Here is a 16,211-nt window from a genome sequence, read left to right on the forward strand (position 1 = left end):
AAAAGATTAATAAGGCTCTTTTCAGCTTGAATATTTTCAGACTTTTTTTTCTAGGGAATTTGCTCTTCCTACAGCGGCCGTACATTTGCATTTATATTCTATAACCAGCTGCTCAGACACTGTGAGAGGACAGCTCTAGCAAACTCTCCTGCCCCTGGATTTCCATTTGAACTTCAGCGAAGTATGCTGGAGACCAGTGTGCTATCTCATTGAGGACTCTCCAAGGGTTGTTCTGGAAGCGGAAATCTAGCCCAGATCACTCCAGGGGACTAATCCCTGAATAATGTCCTCTGACACACACACATATTTTCTGATGTTTCTCTTGACCTTGGAACTGGTTAAAGACTGCACAGAATGTTCAGTGAATTCTTACAGACTGCTGCGTGAAGTCCCTCCCGTCCGTGGCGTTTCCAAGGTGTAAAGTTGTCTGGTGGTTCTCTTCTTAGAGGCAAAAGACAACACAGGCAAACCTGATGCTGGGGTCTCCTGTTTCTCTCCACCATGGTTCAATTTTTACAGTGTTCGTGGTCAAAGGGACTTGGATTGTTTTGAGATAAATGTCACAGGGTTCAGGAGGAACACAAAATTATTTAGTGGAATGAGCCCTAGATTGAGAATTGGGAGAGTGGCTTCTGGTTTTGTGTCTATGAGCATGTCGATTGAATTATTCAGTACTAATTGTCAGTGGGTATGTGTCGCCAGGGGTTGCCAGAAGACCCCGCTGTTTATTCAAAGCAACAGGACAGGGCCAGCAGCGGCTAGTTAACAGCCAGGGAAAGGAGCAGGGAGAGCCCCAGGAGGAGGCTACATGGGAGTGTGTGCAAGCCAAGAGAGTGAGGGATTTGAATTGAGCCTGTAGAAATCTCATTCTTACTGGCTGGAGGTTGGTGCCTACACTGGTTCACTGAGCCTTATTTGCTTGTTAGCTTTTTTTTCCCTCGTAATTTGTTACTGCAGAATAGAAAATGAATACAGGAAGCAACACAGAACAAGCAGAAGTGGGGAGGGATTGCCAGTACCCACCCTTTGTCACTAAACAGCTTAACATTTTATGCATCTCCCTCCCCTTGAAACATTAGCTGTACTGACAGTGGGGTCTGAATGTTTTTGTTTTCCTCACACAAGTACCCAAACCCTCCGACCTACCCAGAAGCCTCGTGACAATGAGTAGGGATTGGCAGGCTGGAAGCTCAGCACCTTGGCCGGGACAGTGGTCCTCAGAGTGTGGTCTGTGGACCAGCAAATCAGCATAACTGGGACTAGAAATGCAAATTCTCCAGCCCCACTCCAGACCCACCCCCTGCACTCTGGACATGAGGCCTAGCATTGTATGTTTTAACAAGCCCTCCAGGGAACTGTGAGGCATGCCCAAGTGTGAGGACCACTGCACCAGGAGAGGGACCTGCAGGTCTCTGGGTCAGGGAGCCAGCAGCCGTTCTCTCCTGTGGCCCTCAGTGCCCAGCCAAACGAGCCAGTCCAAAGGGGAAGAACACCTCTTTCTTCCATAGCTCCCTAGGGAGTTCCTTTGTGCAGACTGTTCATGTTACGCAAGAGAGCTACTGAGTTTGTCAAGTAAGTATCTATCTCCTTAACCAAGACTTTATAACTGGACTGAAGATGGAGGGAAGAATGCTTTTCCCTATGTCCTTCCAGCAAGTCATATGTCAGAAGAGGAAACTGAGGCTCAAAGTTAAGTTTCCAAAACTTACAATGCTAGTTAAGTGGTGAAGTCAGAATTTGAATCCAGGCCTCTCTGTCCTCAAGTGCCCTTCCTACCACATCAGTTGCATCTGAGTAGAGTTGGCTGTAGCGGGTGGGGGTTCTCTGTCGCCAGGGCTTTCCAGAAGCCCCTGCTGTTTACCCAAAGGTAACAGGACAGGGCCAGCAGCTGCTAGTTACCAACCAGCAAAAGGAATGGGGAGACTTCTCAGAGAGGAGGCCACATGGGCGTTTGTGCTCTCCTGGCTCATTTTAGAATTGAGTGACTTGATCAGAGAACCTTGGGTGAAGAAGAGATTGTTTCTGTCACCCTCCAGGGCCAGCAACTCAGACTTAAGAGCAAGTTTCTTTGTGAAGGTGGCTGTTTGGGCTGGGGCCTGCGCTGAACTCTTGACCTTGCTGTGGGAACCTCCAGCTAAGCTTCCCAGAGGCCAAAGACAGGTCCTCCTCAGTTTCACACAGCAGGCATCTCCTCAGGCTGTGCTGGATGCTTGGGTTCCTGTCAGGGATGTGGTAGCTGCCAGTCAGTTAAGTCACAAGCCTCAGCAGGCCTGAGAGATCGCCAAGGTGGTCAGAATGCCAAGCGCCTGCAGCCAGGAGGTGTTTCGCTCGGCCCACTCCTCATCCTTCTTTTGGGCACCCGCAGCATCCCACACAGGGCCTCTTCTCCCAGCAACCGCTCAGTTTGCCACACATCCCCTGGTTCTTATGGTAACTCAGTTTAGCAAACGGACCTGAAGTGTTATAAATAGCACCCTGGTGGGCGGGGAAGCCGGCCTGTGCAACAGGACAGAACACGCCTTCCCCGCTTTTTGAGCCATTTCCTGGGATCATGTGAATGGAGGGACTTCTGGTGCAGATAAAAGTCGAATTACTCTCAACTCTCGGGTCCCTACTCCGCTCTTAGGTCTTGCTTCTCCTCTTCCATGTGTTTGTGTCTGTCCCCCACCCCCACCGGGCCTGCCTGCCTTAGTGCTTCCAAGTCTGCTCCTGGGACATTTCCTGTTCTTGGAACAGCTGCACCAGCCTGGGGTACCCTCCTGCTACTTGATCCTATAGGAAGGTATCCAGTGGCCGTGGGCAATTTTCAGATGACCTTGTTCCCCTGACGTCATTAGATGGCTATTTTTGACTTCGCTGTTTATGCTGCAGGGAAGTTGGGCTGAGACCGGGGAGAGGGAGAAAGAGTGGAGGGGCTGGTCTTGGGTGCCCGTGGTCCCAGGGCCCTACTAAAGTAGGAGCATTTATTCACCAGCATTTACAGAGCACCTACTGTCATGCCCTGGGGCTACCAAATTGGTGAGTGACAGTCTTCTTCACTCATGAATTTATTTTTCAATGGGCATTTACTTTGTGGTACAGAGTAATAAGTGTGAGGCCTCTGAGCCAGATGGCTTGGGTTTAAATTCTGGCCCCAGAATTTAATACCTCTTAAACCTTGGGCGTTACTCCTCTGTGCCTCAGTTTCCACCTGGATATGGGAGAGATAATAGTACCTACCTTGTAAAGTTGCTATGAAATTAAAGGAGCTCATGTCTGTGTCTGGCACATGATAAAACACAGCAAATACGAGCAGCTATTACTATTAACAGCAGCACCTTTCGTACAGGGGCCCTGGGATACAGAGCTGACTGCTATGGTTCCTGCGTGTTCTGAGCTGGCGCCTGCATCCCCCAGAGCCCCAGATTCTGGGACAGCGCACACAGTAAATACAAGTCAAGGTGGACCCCCCACCGTGTGCACTGCTTTACCCTAACTTGGGGGTATTCCAGGGAAACGAAGTGACGCCCCGGCCTCAGGAGAGCCTCAGAGCCGTGGCTCTGAACCCTGACTGCGCATCTGAATCTTCTTGGGAGATTTAAAAAATACCCATAGCTGGGGCCCCACCTCCAAACAATCCGATTGAGCTCAGGAGGGGCCCAGGCTTTGGGAGTTATGAAAGCTCTCGAGACGTTCCTTCTGTGTCTTGGGGTTGAGAAGCATAGCCCAGAGGCCTCTAGAAGGATATGTGTCCTGAAATCACCACCGGCTGCGCCAGCGGGCTGCTCTCAGGAGTGCATCAAAGCTGGCCCTCTGACACGGGAACCACCTGAAATGCAGGTGACAGAGACAGATTCCTAGGGCCCCCTGCCAAGGAGGCTTCATTTTAAGCAAACTCTGGGGCCTGGGTACTGAGAAAGCCTGAGCTAGCTGTGCCTTTGGCTGAGAAGTCATCCTTGATCATAGTTCCTTCCTCTGAAATCTCACGGTGTCTTATATTTCATTTATAGCTCTGATCATTTTCTGTCTTGAATTGTAGAAATCAGTGTCCGCATTAATGTTTTGAATTATTTATTAATCTCAGTTAACCAATGGTCATTTCAAAAAAATCTGCAAAATCCAAAGAATAAAAACCATTTGTACTTCCACACCTGCTAATATATATATTTCTATCCCTCTGACAGTTTCTCTATAATTATTTTTAACAAAAAAAGATCCCATTTCATGAATGATTTTACAATCGTTTTTTTCACCTAAAATGCACTATGTGGTGATTCCATAGCTTTTCTGCAACTCCATCTCTCTGTCCCTAAAGTGACCAGTTTAGTCCTTGCCAGAGAGAAGAGCACTCAGTAAATAATCTTAGCAATAAAGCTCTATAATTCTGGGACAGAACAGTGTGTTGTTTGAGCTTCCAGAGAAATCTATGTCCAATTGGCCACACAGAGTGTCCACAGAGCTCTGCTTACCAGCCTAGAAGAGAGTCTGCTATAAGGACAGCAGCCTGATTGCAGGCTTTCCCAGAGGCCTGAGAGGCACTGCCAAGGCCCCGGGCTCAGGGGCCCCAGGTGGGAGAGAACTGGTGAAAACAGCCCTGAGTGGCACCCAATCCAGAACCAAAGAAAAGTTGTGAGGGGACTTGGCTGCTCTCTTTGGAATCAGAAAGGTCATTGCTCAACTCCCCAGATTTTCCATCACCGCGAGCAGGGAGAGGGTCAGGCCGGGAAATGTCTCCTCTGAGCAGGTCATTTTAAAAGCCTCTTGGCTGGATCAATTTCCTCCTCTGAGCCAGGGAAGCAGTTCCTGGCTGGAGTTAACCCCTCCACTCCCAAGGAATCCTCTCAGGAATGGGTGAGCCTGGGAGCCCAGTCTTCCGAAGTGCAGAGCCATCCAGGGCAAGAGGCCTAAGGAGCCGTGAACTCTGGCTGGAGATACCTTCCCACTTGCCTTGTTAAATCCAACAGGCATAATTGCATCCTGCTGACCTTAATTCCCCTGGCGAGTTTAATTGGTCCTGGCATTGTCCACTTCTGGCCCTGCCCCTGTAGAGGCATTGAGGGAGCCTGCGCTGCTGGTGCAGAGCAGGAAAGCCCCTTCTAAAGGGTGGGCAGGAGCTCTGGCAGCCTCCAGCTGGGTGGAGGAAGTTTCCTGTGCCCCACCCTTGTGCCTCCAAGGGAGCACTGAGCAGAAGCCTGGGGACTCCCAGGAGCAGCTAGCCAAGCTGAGCTCAGCCAGGGTGGCAAGCAAGCTGAGGCAATCCTGTGGACCCAAAATCAAGCCAGTCTCTCATCCCAGCAGGAGGGACCACGGAGAAGCCTGCAGGGACAGCTGAGCCCTCTACCCGGTGTGCCTACAACGTACCCCACAGTGCCACGGGTACTGTGCCAAGCACTCTGATATACGTGCTCACTAAATGCTCCCAGCCACCCCAGGAGAGAGGCCATGGGACAGAGTAGTGATGAGCTGAGCCTTGGTTCAAACCCAACTCTGCGAGTTTGTTCTGTGACCCAGTTTTCCTATCACATTTGTGAAATGGGGTAGAGATAGCTGACATTTATAAAGCATTTACTATGGGGAGGTTGTTCAGAATGCCTTGTATACCTACCCCTGTGAGGAAGGTGCTTGTCCTAGAGATGAGGAAACAGAAAAGGCATTTGCCCAGGCCTGTTATTAGTCTCAGCTCCACGGACAGAGCTAACCACTACCCATATCGTCAGAATTAAATGGAAGGCATTCACAGAGTTGCTTACCCAGGGTCTGGCCTATTTACGTGAGTTCAAGAAATGCTAGTTCTTATTCGGGAAATAAAACAGTGACAAAGGCAGCAAATCAAGCCACTTACGTTGTTGTCCTGGCCTGGATTTTGGTCTCATCGGTAGATGGCTTTCAATATGAATCTGGGGAATTTGAAGCTGGCTACTTAATTGCTGCATGACTTTAGGAACAAGCCTCTTACTCTCTCTCAGCATCAGTTTCTTCACCACTGAAATGGTCCCCTGGAGTCGTTTGGTCCCTTGAGTCCCTTGCGAGGATCCAGTGAGCTGGGGTGAAGCCTTTGGCAGAATCAGTCCTGGCCCTTAGTGAGCACTCACTCAATGAGTTGTATTGACAATCACACAAATAACAAGAGGGTGTCAGCAGGGGCCATCATAGCAGAGTAACCCGCAAACCCTGTTCGGATCCTTGCTAGTCATTCATCAAACACTGGCAAGTACCCTTTGTGCCAGGAATGCACGTGAATTGAACGTCATACAGCCTCTGCCCTCGAGGGGCTCCCAGACAGTGTCAATAGTGAGGTCAACTTGGAGTTGAAGGAGGCCGGAGGAGAGGGAGCCAACATTTCAAGCTAAACCAGAACATGCTATGGAGATGACCAAATAGGGCCAGGGGCTTCCAATAATAGGCGTGGACAGGAAGCATTTCAACCTTCAGAATGCTATGAGACCCCAGAGAGGAGTAGGGGGACCCCAGAGAGGCTGGGAAATTTTACAGTAGAAAGAGGACTTTGGGCTGTGAAGAAGGATATTTCTGGTTCAACTCCCTTCCTTGTGGAGCGACTCTGGTCAAGTTACTCAGACTTTGGGCAACTTACTCATTCTTTTGATCCTGTCGCTAACTAGAAAATAAGATGAAAGCTCCCCACAGCGTTATTATCAAGATGATGTTTTAAGACAATATGGATAAAGCTAACAATAGCAGGTACTCAAAAAATGGGAGCTCCCTTCCCTTCGGAGAGCCTGGGTTCAGATCCCAGCTCAGTCCCTTACAAGCCAGGTGGCTATAGGTAAGTTACTTAACCTCTTTGCACCCCAGTTTCCCTATAGTTGTACCTACCTCACTGGTTTGTTCTGAAGATCACATCAGTGAATCTACACAAGAGCACTTAGAACGAAGCCTGGCACACGTGGCAAGTACTAACTAGATAGGCATTAGTTGTTATTTTTGCTTCTTAGAAGAGGCAGGCTGTCAATTGGACCTTGACAGAGAGAAATGGAGGATGGGAGGGCCAGGTCAGGAGGGTGGACCAGGCAGAACAAAAATTGTCAAGCCTGGGGAAGGAGCTACGATTCTGGTTTTTGCCAGCCTCTACCAACCTCCTCAACATTTGCTTACAGAAAAAAGAATTGCTCATTTTGAATAGTAATCAGTTCACATAGCTCATAATTCAAATTAAAAGTTAAAGGGTAGGCATTTGTCTTCCTCCTACCTCTGGGCCTATTGCTTGCTTATCCTGCCAAAAAAATTCTTATGTGTATAAAGTAAAAAATTATGTATTATTACATATATGGTTATGTTAAATATTATATATTTTACCTCCCTTTTGCCCAAATAATAGCGTACTCTACATTCTATTCTGTGCCTGGCTTGCTTGCTTCCTTCCTTCCTTCCTTCCTTCCTTCCTTCCTTCCTTCCTTCCTTCCTTCCTTCCTTCCTTCCTTCCTCTCAGTCTCTCTCTCTCTCTCTCTCTCTTTCTTTCTTTCTCTCTTTCTCTCTCTCTCTCCTCTCTCTCGCTCTCTCTCTCTCTCTCTCTCTCTCGCTCTCTCTCTTTCTACTTTGGAGTTTGCTTCATATCAGTTTATTCACAACTTCCTCGATCTTTTTTACAGCTGCGACATAATTTCCCATTGTTTAGACATGTTGCATTCTCAAGTCATTCCCCCGCTTTTTCCCATCTGAGGGCGGGGGGTTCTCTCCTCCATTTGACAGTTAGAGGGGCTGAGGCTTGCTACAGTTGGGACCTGAACCCAGACACCCACTCTACAGCTATTTCCACCACACTCGGCTTGGCTAGTTTTCAGAGAAAGGCTCAGGGCAGACGGCTTCTGGGTGATGGAAAGCCCTTTGGATCACACCTCACCTCATCTCAGCCCGAACACCTCGTCTGGAGTGGCCCCTGGGGCACTGTGTGATGGAGGATCCTTGGAAAAGACTCTCCATCAGCCCCCTCCTTCCAGGCAGGTCCTTGGAGAGACCTGGAGCAGCTCAGGGGAGCAGCACTGAAGCACTAAGCATCACCCATAGCCTCTTGGGGCAGCCTCCAACTCCCCAGGAGCCCGGGAAAAAGACATTTTCAAAAGAAAAGGCTTTCAAGCCCATTGGCATGTTGAGCAAGTGCGCCTGAGACAATTTCTTACCCAAAGATGCTCCAAGTAGGTCTGGTTGCCAGGGGCAAGGCTCATGGATGCAGAGCTGGGCATTGGGGTCAGGGTGATTATTTCTGGGTCTACGTGGCTCTAAGTAGGTTCTGGGGGACCCTGGGAGATGTGTCATGCAGGTGGAAAGAGCCAACACCCAGACTGGGCATAGTTTTTCCCTTCAGCCCTGCCTGAGAGCCCCTTTTTTTCTAGGCCCCCTCCTTGATCCCAAGTCAAGGCCTGGGAAAAGCCTGCTCCCCTGGGGCCCCAGGTACCCCCTCCTTTTTTCTTCCTGCTTGTTCCAACACCACTTTGCCCCCCACACCCCACCCCTGCCCCCCCAGTTAGTCCGTGGGAAGAATGCCGTGTCCTCTGAACAGGGGCCAAGAGTGACAGGTGGTGGCAGTCCGAGCTGCATGGCCCCTGGTGTAAGAGATCCTCTCCTCCGTCCCCGCCTACCCTGCCTGCGCCCCTGCCTCCGCCTCTGCCCACCCGGCCCAATCCCTTACAACTGCCCCAGGACTGCTCCTGGGCAGCTGCTGCAAAACGGACGGCCACCAGGTTGCCCCTCTCTGCTCCAGGTACCTCTCTCCCCCTCAGTCAGCTGGCCCTGGTCTCCTCTCGGCTTGAAAAGAGGAGGAATTCGACAGCCTGACACACCTCATGCTTCTTTCTGCAGCTGGAAAGATTTGAGTTAGACAAGCAGAAGCACACGCCTCACTACCTCATGGCGACAGAAAATGGAGCAGCCGAGCTGGGAATCCAGAACTCATCAACAGGTGCCAAGCTGGGGCAGAAGACGGAGGGAGGAGCTTGGGAAGGGGTGTTTGAATCCAGGGTTGGGCTGCTCCCTCAGTGGGAGTTCTGTGCCTGAGGCCTCTTTGTATGGAGCAGCGTGGGGGACCCAGAAATCAGAATGATCTCTGGGTAGGTTTGAGCTGGGTCAAGGGCCTACATGGATCCCTTCCGGGAGAGACTGGGAAAATATAAAGCCCCCATGGATGGCACCTAAACATTGGGCAAGAGATGGGGGGCATTCAGGCTCCCCAGAGGATCAGAAGCCTCCCATATAGGCCTCCAAGATTCTGACAGCTCATCTTTAGAGCCCATCAAGTGGCCCCAGAAGCTCAGTGGGACAAGCATTTGCAAACTGTTGCCTGGGTGGGGTCTTGGGCTCAGAGCAGGCCTCTGGCCAGCCTGGCTGGGGAAGGAGGGGGGTGAGGATAGATCCTGACTGGTGTCTCACCTTCTCTGCAGACAAGGCACCCAAAGGTGCAGCAGGCGAAGACCTCCCAGCTACAGAGAAAGATCTTGACCCCCCAAACCCAGAGAAAGAACCCGGCCCTCCAGACCCAGAGAAAGAACCTGTTTCCCCAGACCCCGAGAAAGAATCTGGCCCCCCAGACTCAAAGAAAGAAACTGGCTCCCCAGGCCCAAAGATAGAACCTGGATCTCCAGACCCAAACAAGGAAACTGGCCCCCCAGACTCAAAGAAAGAGCCTAGCACCCCAGATCCAAAGAAAGAATCTGGGCCTCGAGACCCTAAGATAGAACCTGGGCCCCCAGACTTAAAGAAAGAACCTGGCCCCCCAGACTCCAAAAAAGAACCTGGTCCCCCAGACTCAAAGAAGGAAACTGGCCCCCCAGACTCAAAGAAAGAGCCTGGCCCCGCAGACCCAAAGAAAGAATCTGGCCCCCCAGACTCCGAAAAAGAACCTGGTCCCCCAGACTCAAAGAAGGAAACTGGCCCCCCAGACCCCAAGAAAGAATCTGGTCCCCCAGACCCAAAGGAAAAATCTGTCGCCCTAGGGCTAAAGAAAGAATCTGGGCCCCCAGACTCAAAGAAAGAGCCTGGTCCCCCAGACCCAAAGAAAAAACCTGGGCCCCCAGACTCAAAGAAAGAGCCTGGTCCCCCAGACCCAAAGGAAAAATCTGTCGCCCTAGGGCTAAAGAAAGAATCTGGGCCCCCAGACCCTAAGAAAAGACCTGGCCCCCCAGACTCAAAGAAAGAGCCTGGCCCTCCAGGCCCAAAGATAAAATCTGGCCCTCCAGGCCCAAAGAAAGATTCTGGCCCCCCAGACTCAAAGAAAGAAACTGGTCCCTCAGACCCAAAGAAAGAACCTGGCATCTCAGACCCAAAGAAAAAATCTGGCTGCCCAGACCCCAAGAAAGAATCTGGTCCACCCATCCTGAAGAAAGGTGCCAAAGCCCCTGCCCCAGAGAAAGGGGATAACACCCTTGCCCAACCCTTAACTAGCAGCCAGAGCCCAGAGGGAGAAAGCAACCTGGGTAGGGGGCCTGCGGAGGGCAGTGCAGGGCAGCCAGCAGCCCTACCACAGCCGACCTTAACAGCAGAAGCCGCTGTCAAGAAGCCCAACAAAGAGCAAGGGACCTCAGAAAGCCAGGACCCCGGAGAGCTCAAGGCAAGAAAGGAGAAGGCAGCAGAAGACCAAGCAGCGGCCAGGAGGGGCTCCCCTGCCTTTCTGCACAGCCCCAGCTGTCCTGCCGTCATTTCCAGGTGAATGCCCCCTGCCTGGGAGTGGGGAGGGGTCCTGGGCTCTGTCTCCAGGAGTCATGTTGAGCTCTTTGTTCCTGGGAATTGCTCTTTACATCCCATGCTGGATTTGGTAGTTTCGATGTTCAGCTCCCTTTGTCCTGGGCATTGGCCCTACCTTCTTGTCCCCTACCAGAAACCAGGACTTTGTGACCGTTCATAGAAGCCAGGAATGTCAGGCAGGAGAGGTCCTCAGAGACCACCTAGGCAGAACTCCTTTTCCCTAGGCACCTGGGGTCCAGAGTTCCCCTTACTCCATGAACTTGAGTCTAGCTGAGGGTGGGGCCAAGATGTCAGGAGGAAAGGATAACCCCTTTTCTTAATGTAATTATCAGTATAATATGGAAAGATGACTAATAACTAGATTGGTAAATCTTTACTAATAGCTGTATAACTTACTAATATTTTTCATAATAATGCACCAACCTTATGCAATCAATTATAATTACCTAAGTGCTAATCATATTAATGAGGTCATTGATATATTATAAATTATAATAACATTATGTTAATTTGAATTATGTATTAATAGCAATTGCATTGGAACAGTTTTTATGAATCAAGAGCTACGTAATCTCCCTAATTACATCCACATAATAACTAACCATATCAACAATCCTATTAATAGTTTTGAATGATGTATTAGTGTGTTGATAGTCAAGATAATGACCATAGATATTTATGGTATTATTAACATCCCTGGATTTTGTATAAAGTGAATTTGGATGCATTACCCCATGCATTTGTGGTGGGAGGGCAGGGTTGTTTAGCTCCAGATTACAGATGAGGCTCTGGAAGCATTGAGACCTGCTGGAGGCCACGGCAGAGCTGTGGCTGCTAAGGGCGTCACCTCTGTGTTCTCACCTTCTAGCCCTGAGAAACTGCTGGCCCAGAAGCCCCCAAATGAGGCATCAGAGCTCATCTTTGAAGGGGTGCCCATGACCCCCGACCCCATGGAACCTGGGCCAGCCAAGGCAGCAGGAGAGAAGAACTTCCTGGAAGGCAGCCAGAAGGAAGCAGGAGAGAAGGCTTCAGGCCAGGCTGACCAGGCTAAGGTGCAAGGGGACATCTCCAGGGGATTCGAGTTCCAGGCTGTGCCCTCAGAGAGCTTGGAGGTGGGGCAGGATCTCTGTCTCACAGCCAGGGAGGAGGACTGCTTCCAGATTTTGGGTAGGCCAGGGGCGGGCTTGGGGTGGGGGAATGAACTGGGTCTGGGGCTTCCTGGGCTGAGGGAGGAGGGAAGGGGGCTCCCCATGTCTCCCGGTTTAGAGGACTGAACTGCTCTGAGCCATGCCTCACCCAGGCGGATTCATTTCAGCACCACACAACTTCAGGAAGCACGAGTTCCCAGTCCCTTTTGATAGATGGGGAAACAGGCTCAAAAAAAGGAAATGGAGTGAGCGCCCCAAAATCCATAGCTAGGACAGGATTTGAACCTGCCAGGACAGCCTGACTACAGAGCTCACTTTTGACTTCCTTCTACTTTGGCCAAAATGGGTTTTGAAAAAAGTTAGGCAGGGTACAGGAGCAACATCAACACTCTGGAAAGTGGAATTTGAAGTCCCTCTGTAGAAGGGTTCGAATGCCAGGCTTTGGTAGTCAAACTACATACATCCTGGACGAGGTGGGGAGGGTCATGGGAGCTATAGAGGGTTCATGAGCTGAGGAACACAGGTATCTATGTGTGAGAGCAGTGACAAAGGAAGCTAGGCACGTGAGATGGGGCAGGATTGTGAAGCGGCTGTAACTGATTGATGATCAGAAGAGCTGTGGTTTATTCAGCGGGCTGGAGGGAGCCACTGAGCATGCGTGAGCTTGGCAGCTAGGTGAACAGGGAAAGGGTTTGGGCAGGGGTGCGGCAGGGCTGGGGGTGGGGTGAGATGGGGTCAGGAGAGCCCAGAATGTCCTGACAACCCCCCTCCAGGCCGAGGTGCCCTGGGAGACCCGCCAACCTGCCTGGTGAGCGGCACAGTGCCACCCAGCCAGGGCGGGAGGGCCTGGCGGCTGGGCGGCAGCCAGGAGCCGTGCCTCCTCCCCCGAGCAGCCGCCGAGACCTCTGCCCCTCCCAGAAATCAAATCCTTAAGGTGACGGGACCTGAACAACCTCTAAGGGCTGTCTGATTTATCACCAGCCTGGCTTCCCTGCCGCCTCTTGCTATTTATAAAGAGGTTTCCATTCCCGATGATTCAGCCTGTTGACGGCCAAGGCAAGCTGTTCCTTGTGGTTGTCACTAGGTGGCAGAGTTCCCTACCAAACTTCGCCGTCCCTGCCTCCTTCCCTCCCTCTCCCCGGCTCCTCGCCCGGGTCCCTGGGCTATACCCAGGTTGGACACCCATTTCAGATGTTGAGCCAGCTTGTGGTGTAATTAGAGAGGGTGGGAGGAAGGTCCCATCATCTATGCCATCAGACATAGTAACCCCTATCTGGCACTCACCGTTATAGTTGCTTTTTTTTTCCCCCCCAATGGCAGTGAAGATAGCTAGGGGTGGAATCTTCATGCCTTATAATGTGGGAGGGTCAGAGAATTCCAATCAGCCGGCCCCATTGTTATGCCAGGAGCAGCTGAGCCCCTCTCTGTCAGAAGCAGAGGCCTCCCAAGGCCACTGTGTGGCAGAGATGAAATTGGAAACTGAGCTCCCTAGCCCCTGTCCTGGAGCCAGCTGTCCACCAAGGTGTCACTCAATGAATTTCCCAGGATGGGCCCAGGCCAGGCAGGAGAGGGTGGTGCCAGGGTGGATCCACAGGAGCTCTTGGTACTGACTGTGATGGCTGTGCTCTGCTTCTCCAGACGATTGCCCACCACCCCCTGCCCCCTTCTCCCACCGCATCGTGGAGCTGAGAACCGGGAACGTCAATAGTCAGTTCAGCATGAACTCCAAGGAGACGCTGGGCGGGTGAGAGCTGGGACCCCGAACCCCTGGCCCATGGGCAGGAGAGCATCGAATTCCCTGGGGCCTCACAAGTTCCCCATGCAAGGACCAGCCACACTGCATTGAATATGACCCACGTGGACACAGTTGTTTCTAGTAGTCACACCTGTCTTGTACAAGCTGTCACATGGCCGATGTATACTCATGTCACTGTCGCTCACACACACACCATTGGTTATTCAGCATTCCCCATAGGAAGCACACAGTATTTTCCTGTCTCAGTTTCAGGCACCACACTGACCCCCTCAGGGTGATTCCTGCTTTGTAAAAAACCCCGACGGCGCCCTCCCCTGGGGCCCAGAGTCCCAGGGCCACTACCTGGCACAAGCCTGTGAGTTGTTACCTCAGGGGCCACCCTTCAGATAAGCCTGTCCTTCCTATGCCCATGGTTTATGTAGTTCAGTCATTATCCCTGCAGTAGAGCTTCAAAAGGGAGTCAGGATTGGCTGGGGTGAACATTCCCATCTCACAGGGGATCCAGATGAGAACAGAGCACAAGGCTCCCAGCCATGTGCCCTTGGGAACCCCCTAACTCCCAGCCTCTTCTCTCTCCAGCGGTAAATTTGGAGCAGTCTGTACCTGCACAGAGAAAGCCACAGGCCTCAAGCTGGCGGCTAAGGTCATCAAGAAACAGACACCCAAAGACAAGGTAGTGTGTGTGTGTGTGTGTGTGTGTGTGGAGTGTTGGCTATCCAAAGGGGCAGAGGATCCTTGGAGTGGGGGCCTCTCACCTCCCTCCACCCATGTGTCTGCACCAGATGGACAGACAGACAGTCCTGCCACAGGGGCCCGATGCCCCTAACCATGAACCAGATGCCTCAGGTAGTGAACCTATCCTGGTGACTTCCCCTTCTAGGCACAGAATATTCATGCACTCTGTTCAGTTCAATTCGGCAAACACTGATGAGTGAAGGCTCTGGGCCAGGCCCTGTACTGGGCACTGGAGGTCCTGAAATGAAGCAAATGTGGTCCCCACCCTCAGGGAACACCAAGGTGAAACAGGCCTGGTCTAGATCTCTGCCTCCGGCACCCAGCCCAGGCGTGGTTCAGAGCAGGCCGAGAGTAGGGCTTGTTGAATGAATGAATGAATGAATATGGGCAGAGGTTCACATGTACTGAGGTAGGTCGGTGTGTGAGGCGTAATGACAACCTAGCCACTTGGTGCGGTGAGCTGTAACTTAGGAAAGTTAGGGTGGAGGCAGTAAGAAGGGGACAAAGGAGGGGCTGTGAAGGAGGAGGAGCTGTTTTCCAGTGGAGAAGTCAGGGAAGAGAGTTTCAAGCACAGGGGACTGTGGGAAGAAAGACCTGAGCACTGGAGATAGCAGGTGCCTGCTGAGGACCTCTGAGTTGAGGAAGAGAGAGCTAAGAAGTGAGACCACAGCACATTCAGAGGCCTGGAGCCCAGAAAGTCTGAGAAGCAGCTCCAGAGTGCTGCAGCCCTGAACTCCCATCACAGCTCCAAGCACATTTGGAAGGCATGTATTTTCTATATGACTCTGTCTCTTCCACTTCACCCTGGATCCATAGTTTTGACTGTAGGTCCCCAGGCCTCTATCATGGACCTGGCTCAGCGTGGATACTCAATCCATATGTGCTGTGTAAATTAATTGGAGGCAGCTATCGCTTAATTAATTATTGAGTAATTTTCACTGTGCAAGGTGCTGGGGACAGAGCAGAGAACTCAAAAAATCCCGGCCCTCATGGGCTGACATGCTAGAGAAGAGAAACAGACAGCTACAAAACAAAACAAAACAAAAAGCATAGTGTCAGGAACTGAGAAATGCTAGGAAGGAAAATAAAATCAGGTAAGGGACAGCAAACATGGAGCCAATGGTTGCTGTTCAGATAGCTGGGCGAGGTTAGACCTCTCTGAGGCATGTACATAAGGTGAGGTATGAATGAAGGAATGGAATAACAGGAGAAATGGAACAGTTTGGGCGTTGATACAGTTCTCTGGGTGGGGCGGGAGGGGGATGTTTAAGGGAGAGACCTGATTTGTAGCATTTGCCGATTTCCATGGCATAAATATTTTTACCATAGCTGATTTCAAGCTACCGATGGCTTGCAATGGCTTGTAAACTTTCTGAAAGTGACAGATAATAGCAGCTTAGGCTAGGAAGGCAGTGGTGGAGGAGGTGAAAAATTATTGGATTTGTAATCTAGTTTGTAGGTAGAGTCAAAGGATTTACTGACGGATGGGATGTGGGGTGTGAGGAAGCAAGAATAAGAGAGGAGTCTGGGATCTCTCCTAACTTTCGGTCCTGCATACCTGGGTGAAGAGTGATTTCCTTTTGCTGAGGGCAACTCAATTGTGGAGAAAGGATGGTATCAAGGGTTTAATTTTGGACATAATAGATTTGAGATGCCTATTAGACATCTAAATGAAAAGGCAGTTGGGTGGTTGGAGATATAGGTGTCTGGAGTTCAAGGGAACGCTCAGAGGCAAAGAAGTGTATTTGGAGATCAATCACGTTTGGATGGAATGTCAAGTCATAGGGCTTGAGGGGAATGCCCAGGGAGAGAATAGGGAGGGGAGTGATGAGCAAGGAGGACTGGGCCCTCGGGCATCCCATTGTTCAGTCAGGAGGAGGAGAGAAAGATCAGCAAAGAAA

General features: G+C 51.0%; 1 protein-coding gene across 1 annotated transcript in view; it reads left to right on the top strand.

Annotated features, from left to right (window-relative positions):
- The first annotated feature begins 8,841 nt into the window (after positions 1–8,841).
- Positions 8,842–16,211, top strand: part of MYLK2 (myosin light chain kinase 2) — a 13,514-nt gene continuing 6,144 nt past the window's right edge. Inside the window, exons 1-5 of the mRNA XM_006922037.3 lie at positions 8,842–8,893; positions 9,372–10,632; positions 11,540–11,838; positions 13,458–13,563; positions 14,155–14,248. Of these exons, the coding sequence (XP_006922099.1) occupies positions 8,842–8,893; positions 9,372–10,632; positions 11,540–11,838; positions 13,458–13,563; positions 14,155–14,248 (1,812 nt within the window). The remainder of the gene's footprint in view (positions 8,894–9,371; positions 10,633–11,539; positions 11,839–13,457; positions 13,564–14,154; positions 14,249–16,211) is intronic.

The sequence above is a fragment of the Pteropus alecto genome, unplaced genomic scaffold (genome assembly GCF_000325575.1).
Source record: "Pteropus alecto unplaced genomic scaffold, ASM32557v1 scaffold45, whole genome shotgun sequence".
Lineage (NCBI taxonomy): Eukaryota > Metazoa > Chordata > Mammalia > Chiroptera > Pteropodidae > Pteropus > Pteropus alecto.